This window comes from Amphiura filiformis, chromosome 12 (assembly GCF_039555335.1).
Source record: "Amphiura filiformis chromosome 12, Afil_fr2py, whole genome shotgun sequence".
Lineage (NCBI taxonomy): Eukaryota > Metazoa > Echinodermata > Ophiuroidea > Amphilepidida > Amphiuridae > Amphiura > Amphiura filiformis.
Window position 1 is genome coordinate 18,843,399 of NC_092639.1, and position 10,161 is coordinate 18,853,559.

A 10,161-nucleotide genomic window follows, 5' to 3' on the forward strand; every position below is an offset into this window, starting at 1 on the left:
AGCTCTGTTTCTTGTTATGTAACTAAAATGGTACTTGATGCTAATAAATTACTATACAAACACTAATAATCATGTTGCTATAAGTCTTACATTAAAAACACCCTAGAATAGAGCTTTCGTAAGTTCTACGCATTAAGAAGGAAGTAAATTTATAAACGAAGGTATTTATCTAGGATAGGGCAAGATCAGGAATGGAATATTCTGCACAGCTTTGGTCTCTTACAGCTGTTATACTCGCATTTTAATTTAATGGACAACCAACGCTCTCTTACATAAAAGTAGTATTAAAACATGGAGACGTGGGAATTGACTTCAGAAATTAATAATGACACAAGGTTGGCCGACATCACAATCCTAACAATGGAATTAACTCTTGCAATACCTGGTATCATTGGAAACTTACTCGTCTGTGTGACCATTTTTGGCGCCAATATCCTCCATAACAAAACGAATTACTTCATCTCTTCCTTAGCTGTGGCTGATCTTCTTATGTGTTTTCTAGCGCTCATCTTCAACAACCAAGTCATGCTTCTGGTGTTCAAATTTATACCAGAAAATATTTTAGCGCGGGAAGTTTTCTGTCGGATTATTGTCAACAAATATCTCTTCTGGGCAACTGCTATTGCGTCAACGTACAATCTTATTGGAGTTACTTTAGAAAGATTCATCGCCATTGTATTTCCGTTTCATTATCTCACCATATACACATCTCGTCGAGTGAGAATAATGTTTTGCGTCGCTTGGATATCAGCGTTTATTGTACAAAGCTATCTGATAATATTTACTTTTTATGATTCTACGAGAGAAATTTGTGTTTACGATATCTCTGAGAAATCTGTCCAAATTTTAGTCGGAATTTGGGCGCTATCTTTAACTCACGTTATACCTCTATGTGCGCTTATAATGATGTATATTCGAATCATACTCACCATTCGAAAGAGTGAGATAAACCAGAGACAAATGCTTGGTAACGGAAGTGAAATATCTTCTGCAAAATGGAAAGTTATACGAATTCTACTTATTGTTACTATTATGTATATCCTATTTTGGACTCCAACAGAATTGATATTTGTAGGAGCACATTTTGGTTTACAATACTTAGATGCTAGTGCAACATTAAGAAGAATATTCTTCGTCTTTCCTCTTGCTAATTCTGTGGTCAATCCGGTGGTCTACTGTCTCAAATACAAACAATTTAGAGAAGGAATTGTCGTGGTGTTTTGTTTATATAGACATAAAGGAAGAGTCTACTTCGCTGGACCTAAGAGTAGACCCAGAGTACCTACAGTAATGACAATTAGTTGTAACGTTTTGGAAACGAACACTACCACAATTGGTAATGATGAAACTACTGAAGTGCTTTCAACTGAGTCGGAACATTTATAATAATTGTACTCAACTGAATAGAGGCCGTCAGCCTTTTCCGCGGATCTTGTGGGTACTGCTGTTCTGCATGTCACGCGTTAGACATTACGCCCCCGAATACGCGTTGACGTCACAATGACTACCTCTATTGTATTAGAGAACCAACTCATGTAATGATTGGTTAGAATTTGGTACCAGATTCAGAATATAGGTATTCTGAGCAACGATGTAATGTCTTAATGTATAGAAGATAAAGGCAATGAAATTGTAAACACTCAACTCTGATAAACGACACATTTCAGATCAGATAGGTATGGACAACTTTCTTCAGCTTTGGTCTCAACTCACTGCTGTTATAGAATCATATCACACGAAAACTGTCTTATCATATAAGCAACCAAATGATCATGCCTATCTAAGGGCCATCCCTTGTGCTCATTTTAGCGAACACAATTTGAGGATATGGGGGTTGGTGACGCCGAGCGATTCTAGACTTGATATTTCAATTAATTAGGGGTGGAGTATGTGGGGGGTGGGGTGTGTGTGTGGGGGTGGGGGGGGTGGGGGTGTGTGTGTGGGGGGGGTGTGTGTGTGTGAATGTTTGCGCTTTGTTTTGTGGGGAAACCGGGGCATGTCCCCCGATTTGTTTCGACATATCCAAAGGAACCAAAGAAATCGGGTAAACACTCACTTCTTCTGATAATGAAGATCAATAGGTTTTTATCGTCAAATCTATTATTAACGTTAAACATTAATTAAAGTGTTAATGAGATATTGTGATATCTCAATATCTCATGCGCCGATTATGTTGAGCCACCATGTAAAGTTAGTCGTAAAAAGACATAAATAACATTACATGTTCAAGATACCAGAAAAACCTATCATGTGATGTAAAAGTGCGAAATGGAACAAGAAAATTGAAAACATTTAACGTACATGTGCAACCATGACTGTTTCAAAATAGCCCGCCAAAGTCATGCAGTTGCCTCCGAGGTCATGCATTGAATTGGTTTGAATAAGGAATACTACAGGAACCAGCTCCTTTTGTTAGAAGTCACACATGAGTGAAGTGGATAACCTCCATAGGAAAAACTAGCATTGCCCACTCGACTGTATCGATACTTGGGCTGTTTTAATTTTATTTCTTTATAACGGGGAGGTTTTTTGTACTTTAAACGAACCAGGTTGTTTATTAATTCAATGACAATGATAATAGGACAAAACATAACATGACCGGCTGATCCCTTTAATATACTTGGTGAAAAGCCTAGGGCTTGAATTTGATACATAAGGACTCGGACTCGGACATCAGAAATTGGTAGGGACTCGGACTCGGACTCAAACACCAAGGACTCTGACTCGGACTCGGACATTGAGGACTCGACTACAACACTGGTAAAAGGAAGATAAAAAATGGATAATAACATGAATAAAACATTGTTTGTGTGCACAGAGTAAGTGGTTATATTAAGTTTTTATGTGATATATTTACCATGTTTACTAGGCAAATTGTTTATACACGGAAGTAGTAAACATTGTAACAACCCCTGGTCCTTTTGTAAGACACAGGGACATTGTAATGAGTTCATTTTTGGTCAGGATATATGCGATGAGTTTATCCCTTTTCATCGTGCGAAGATGGTAAAAAAATAATAAAACGTTGTAAAATTATTTTTTATGTCGAAAAACATAATTACTGTTTGACTTGCCTCTCTATTGTTATACATGGTTCTTCAATCTGTAGTTTGGGCAACACAAATATTTTGCAAACCAATTTCAATGTCGGGTAATACAAAGGGTTAGACTATGCCATAGTCGATTTTTGATAAATAAAAATATGTTATAATCAAGATAAACGCATTCAGTTGAACTCGAAATTATACTCGAAATTATACAAAATTAAAGTATTCAATAAATGGTCATAAAACGTTTATATAAGGACCCGGTGCTTAATCTCGCCGATTACCTCTGCGTCGTCTCGCAGCATTTCGATGGCTCTACTGCGTCTTGCAGTTTCAAGCCGCAGCACGCCGACGAATTAATATAGTGTAGCCATATACCTGGTTGCGAATTCGCGAGCAGTTTTGGGCATCGAGTTCGCAACATCTTGCCATCTTCTTGCTCTGCGGTTTGCCATTCATTACTCAAAACCTTTATATTAATGTTTATTGTAGTACGTACTTGAGTTTACTCACCGTGAGCAATTTGCGGATCAGTCGATATAATCCGGCAAAGAATCAACGCACTCAAGGACACTAATTTGTAAGGGTATTGTTGTCAAGTGTTATAAGCAGGTTGCGAGAAATGTAGGAGTTGGGCCGATCAAGCCGATGAACGGGTGACTGAACAGGGCTTTTCATCGAGCAGACACACATTTTGTTAGTGCATATCGCAACAGTATTTTATTTCTCAGCATAGGCGCATCGGCTTGGGTCTGCGTCTTGGGTTGCGGGCACGCCGCAGACTTTATCGGCGAGATTAAGCACCCAGACCTAATGACAATGAAAGTAAAGTTATAATTTGGGCTCAGCTCCGGGGGCTCAATTACTGAACAATTCTGATTTTTTGGATCAACCAGCTTATGGATCGCGAATCCCCGAGTAAATATCATTTTGGAAGCTAGCAAACAGAGGGAGTACGTGACTGAAAAGATCAGTCAATCAATTGTACACAAATTAATGCAAATCAGAGTTCTATGCATAATGTAATAGCCAGAGTATGCAGTGCACAATGGGTAAGAGGACTAGGGATAATGGTATATTAACAGGGGCGTAGCCGGGGGAACCGGGGGCAAACTGCCCCAACAGAAAATATTCACGGATAAAATTGCGACTGCAAAGAGTAAGATGTCTTAAAATGACTAAAAATGGGACAAAAAATTGACAAATGGGGACAAAATTGGGCACTAAAATTCTGGCTACGCTACTGGGTATGGGGCTGGTTGGGGTAGCTACGGGCCGTAAAAACAAGAATCACAAGCGCGAAATGTGGATATCAAACTAGTTTCCCCGCATGCAACATGGCATGGCTACAAAGAATCACTAACCACGAAATATGGATATCCAACAAGCTTAAACTATATACGGTATTAGCCCCAGAGAGTGGGCAGGGCGTCCAGAATGAGGGAAATAATATTATGGCGTTAAAAGTTTTAAAAAAAGTAAAAAGTGTGAAATGGGTGCTGGCTGTCAATAACGACAGAGGCCGGTGCCAACTAATACGATGATAAATACTCCAATTGGGACCTAATATAAGGGCCCACAGGGCCAGAAAGCAAGAGTAACCTTAATGCAACATTGACCAACAGTAACCTTAATGTTACATTGCCCAACAGAGGGGTTAATTTCGAGATAAAGGTAACCTTAATGTAACATTGACCAACAGTAACCTTAATGTAACATTGCCCCAACAGAGGGCGTATTTATGACGTATAGACGAATCCAACGAGCCAGTCATGGTCAGGATTTGGTCGGCCATCTTTGGGTAGCCGCTAGCACCAACCTGGTGTTTTGAGCGCCCCATTGTGCAAATAAAAGCCGCCTAACACCTAGAGAAGATGCAAGGACGATGAGGGTTAATAGAATAATATACAGGTAATCCCGTCGCATCTATTCATACATAGTCCTTTTGTTCGCAAGTACATCCATTTGTAGCGTTTGATATGGTGTAGTTAATCCGATTATTATGTCACTTCAACAGCGAATAGACCATGTAGAAGCTGTGTGTTTTGCCAAAGGGAACTATAGGGCCTATTGTGTTGTAAACTTTAATCATTCTTTTGTCTACCTGTGTTTTCGCGGAAGGTGTAAAACGGGTGATGGAATGCAGTTTAAAATTTCCGCCAAGGCCGAATCATTTCACATTTTGGGTGCATTGTAGCCGACGGCTACCCAACTAAAGGCTGCTAGTCAGGTGTAGGAATGCGTGGATTTGGATTCGTCTATATTCATTGCGATATAGACTGAAAATCGAATGTGATTCAGAGCGGTTTAGACTGAATATAAGAGAGACACGGTTGATACTATGATACATGTTATAGCACTCTGCGTCATTCCTCCTTGGAAGAATTGGCATTGTAACAAGCAACACCACTAAGATTTCCCAATTTTATGCACTTACATTATTATTATGGGGAGTGTAATGCACAGTGTCGACACCCTGTATTATAAATATTTTTCCCTGCAACTTAATACTCCGTTGGTGAGCGACGGGTGATTGGTATTTCACCGAACGCAAGAAAAGGTGTCCTATCTGATTGGCTAGAAATCGATCACTAGATCGCTCAGTGATGAAGTACAAACTCAAAATGTAGAGATGTATTCAATATTTAAATCAATATTCTATTATTGACGCAGATAGTTGCACAGTGTCTCGATATAGTGCATTGTTTTATAGACTTGTGATTTAATATTCTATACAGCACGTGGATCTGAGCTGAATGGGCTATGCGTGTTCCTTTTCTATTTCTATTTCTCAAACAGGTGAATTTATCACATTTTTAATGTACGATTTAAAAATCCTTATGGTGAAAATGCAGTAATATATATGCGTTTAATAAAAACAGCAGTCGCCGCTGAGTGTATTGAATTTCCAGTTAGTGTATTGAAAAAAAAAACCCTGGGTGTTACCTGACAACAAATCGAATTTTCCTGTAATGGCAACATCATATGGGGTACTGAGCATGCGCAAATTGTAAAAACGTGTAGAATAGAAACTCTGTGGTATCTCATATCGTGTAAGGGATGGATGCGATTTAGACTCACTGGTTTTCTTGGGTGGGCGAGTATGGCAAGCTAAGCGGCTCATTACGTGGAGCCTGCTACGTGCAGCTTCTTTCTCGTTACGTGCAGCTTATTAACCAATCAGATTCGGTGTTTACAATCACGTGATTGCAAGCAAGCTGCACGTAAAGATATCATACATACCCTCTTTCTAGTTCATTAGAATCTCGCGTTTAAATGTAATGTAAAAATGTTGGCTTTTATAAAAGTTTAACGTCAAGTTTATTGATCAAATTATTATTGATAATCACTTGATCGTCCCGCGTTCTATACATCATCGTCCTCTGGAATCACTGAAGAATGCAAAGGTCAATTCATAAACCAGATAATTGAGATGAGTATCATGACCGCCCGTTGTGAGAATCGATCTTGTAAATTGCCGGTACTCGATGCTATTGTTATAATTGGCAATAACTTCTCAAAACCACTTATGACAACACAAAGGGAAACTGACCGCATGAAATTGCATTTTGCAGTCAAAAGTATAAATATAAAAGAAAACATTTGAAACTGCTTTACCTTGTGAGACTTATTAACAACAAATCATGATAAAATATTAATGTCTAAAGAAAGTCAACGTGTCTTTCACATTATAGTTATATCTTTTGAAATTTAATTTTTAAAATAGTACTATAGCTTTATTTGATCATGTTGAAGAAAACTAATACCACTTATATTTCTTTATTAAAAAAAATCCAACATCATGAATATTCCCACCTTATATTTAGGTTCTAAAAGTATTTTAATTAGAAATCTTTCATATCTATAAAGATTCCGCTCAAAGTTCCAAACTATTCTTCAACTCAACCAATTAAACATTTCACTGTTCTTTATATAAACATTGTCTGCATTAGCATACTTTGGGTCGGCCTATAGGCCTATACTGCTGATGCTTTAATTGTTGTATCATTTAATTAGCTATTAAAAATTCAAGACTTGTGAAATAATTTCAGACGGTAAAATTAGGAATCATTTCTGTGAATAAATAAAAATGACTAGTCCAGTAACAATCGACGTAATCGGTGACCAAACTAATTGACCACTTGAAGAAAGCACTTGAAATTCGCCACCGCAAATTGCTGTTTCAATACAGATCGATCGCGAGGTCATGATTCTTCAAATATTCGCTCGTCTAGGTCTTTGAATTTCATCGGGTAGCTCCCCGTCTAGTACAGGCTCGTCTCGGGCAGCTCTCTTGGGTCTAAAACGCAACTGTCCCTAAATGGTATGCTTAGCCTGAGTCGATCGGTTTATCTCGAACAAAATCGACATGTGTACATGTAGCTTTTGAAAAACGAGTGGCAATTTTTGACACGAAGATATAGGGATGATGACGCTGTGCAATGTACTTATTTTGATATCACTGGATAGAGCGGAATCAGACAAATCGATCGCATTTACCCAGGAATATGAGAATCAATAAAACAATATAAAACTTCTACAGCTGTTGAGTTTAATTTTGGTTTGGGTAAAGCGTAGATGAATATCTATATACTAACAGATTGGATATAAACTCAGGCTAATAAATATTAGCAAATAAAACGATTGTTGCTTTTAAATACCGGTATACTTGTTTGGAAACCACGGAGCAAAGTAAAGGTAGATGTTCGTTGTTATCTGTTTTGCATTGATAGAAGGTAAGTGCACTACTTTTCAACGGTAAAATTGTGTTATCCCTATTATGATAAATTGTAATAATGATAAATGGTAACAGTAATTGTAATGATCGGCGTGGGGTATGGGCGAACTTGAAGTACAGGTATCTGGAGAGGGGAATCAATGAGTTACCCCAAATCACAGCGGCAGGTAGTCACTGGGCCGCCGAGTGCCAATATGTATTTATTTTGGAAGGTTCGTGTTTGTTTTAAATTTTGGGGCGTTTTTCCAAAATTTGATATTTTTGGTGATATTTCAAAAGGTGACATGCCAAAGACAAATCCTTGGGCACATAATTTGTTATTATTATTGCAGTTCTTTTCCACATACCTATGTTACCATTCGCTTTGGTGATTTAGTAATAATATATATTTTGTGACTGCAATTTGGCGTTTTCAATGCGTTTTAAGCTGATCATGAAATTAACGCGAATATCTAGTCACGCCCTTTCAGAATTTTACCTGATCGTCGGCTTTTGCAGGCAACAGAATGCAGATTGGCTCACGATAGATGTCGCATTCCTCTATGTAGGCCTATTGATAATAAAATTACTTTGAATTCCTTGTAACAAGATGATAACTTACCTCTCTATACAGGGGTTCGTCGCTGTGTCTGGAAAAGCTGTAGCCTTTCGCGCCGTATCAATATCTCAAAAAAGGGCACAACTGGCGAGAGTGTCTTATTTCCCGCATGAAAGCTTGCGTCAGCGCCTATACTATACTAATATGGATACGTTGGTTGCCCATTATCAAACATGAGCTGTGATTGGCGCTGCTTGAGATATATCTTTGTATACTTCCGGAACCTATCAGCAAGCCGCCAATGACCGACCTTGTTACAAACTCTTAATCTGTTATCATGGTTATAAAACATACAGATAAAACACTGATTGGTTTAGCAGCTGGTCAGTACATAATCCATCAGGGCACACAGCAGTTTGACTATGTAGTGAAATACCCATTATTGATTAGGCGCGGATATTAAAAGCACAGCTCCTTTGCGTGTATAGCAGAAAATTATAAATAATACAATGTTTGTAATTTAGTAAATAAAATACTAACTGCATTCTGTATTATGTATTTATTTATTTGTTTATTTATTTACTGACTTATTTATTTATTTGGAAGATTAGTAAGTAATTAGTAATATTACATGATTCATCGGTATTATTATTGATTGTTGATAACTTGAAAATTGAAAACTTGATTGATTGATTGATTGATCGATTGATAGCCATTTCACATATTCCAAGTGTATGTGGAATGTCCAGATTTGAATAACATCGTACATTAGATAAATATCAGTAAAAATAATTCATTATGTTCAATAAGGCAAAAAAAAGTCTCAGACACATTTTCTCAGACATACTTTTTTTACAGTCAAGGCATAATATTTATGTACCTTTTGATATTCAAATACAGAAACATAGTAATATACATACAGAATGAATAGTTTTGTTTGTCTATTTTACAATCATGGCGTAATGTGTACAAAAAAAACCCAACCAAACTGCAAAAAAAGACAAAATTGAATGGCTATACGATACTGAAAATATCAACAACAAAAAATTGAACATAATGGAAAAAAAAAACATTTTACGGCCAACGTGTACATTGGTGTAGCGCTAAATTGCAAACTTTTAATAGGTTAATAAATGCATGTCACTTGTTGGGAGCCCTGAAAGGGGGGGGGGGGTACATTAGACGCATCAATATCTCAGTAAGCGTGCATTATGAAAGGATCCACCCGCAAGAAAAATAAACACTTCCGAAAGCATTGCGCGTACTACGCAGAGTGCGCGCCCGTACCATTATACAATATTTATGCACGGCTAGTAATTTACTAACGTTTGCTCTGATTTGTTCTCATTATCTAGGAGTGTATGAAATAGAATTGTATGTATATGCTTGTATTGCTATAATTAAAAAATCCGATGAACATACAAAGTTCAATCGATAACACGAATCAATATATTCCTGCCTTCAACAGGAAACAAACGTACACTTGCTTCATGGATGTACGAGTATAATACACAATTTGTTTCTCATCACAGGTGCTGCCAAACTTCGATTTTTCGGTACATGAACATGATGAATGAATCAATTATTTTGCTTGAAATAAACATCGATTATTTGAAAACGTGATATTTTTTATTTATAAATATACAAAGGGGTACAAAGCTCAGTGATGAACACGGTTTTCCATTTTTGCCCAGGGGTTGTTAAATAAAATACATCAAAATACATTAGAAATACGTTAAATAACCGTACAATAATTGCATACCATAAAAAGACGCCATAAAAAGCTCCCCTGGTCGGGAACTGTATGCCCCACACAGCAACCAGCAACACATGGTACA

At 37.4% G+C, this 10,161-nt stretch overlaps 2 protein-coding genes across 3 annotated transcripts in view; both read left to right on the forward strand.

Moving 5' to 3' along the window:
- The first annotated feature begins 291 nt into the window (after positions 1–291).
- Positions 292–1,386, forward strand: LOC140166685 (adenosine receptor A2b-like). Its single transcript, XM_072190182.1, has one exon. It carries the CDS (start codon positions 292–294, stop codon positions 1,384–1,386), a length of 1,095 nt encoding a protein of 364 aa, XP_072046283.1.
- A 6,237-nt stretch (positions 1,387–7,623) lies between these two features.
- LOC140165900 (prolyl 4-hydroxylase subunit alpha-1-like) overlaps positions 7,624–10,161 on the forward strand; it is a 52,427-nt gene continuing 49,889 nt past the window's right edge. For both annotated transcript variants that reach the window (XM_072189244.1, XM_072189245.1), the window contains exon 1: positions 7,624–7,783. The gene's annotated coding sequence lies outside the window, so the exon portion shown is untranslated. The remainder of the gene's footprint in view (positions 7,784–10,161) is intronic.

Excerpts from the sequence above, each read along its gene's own strand:
- LOC140166685 (XM_072190182.1), top strand. The coding sequence starts at position 292 with ATGGAGACGTGGGAATTGACTTCAGAAATTAATAATGACACAAGGTTG.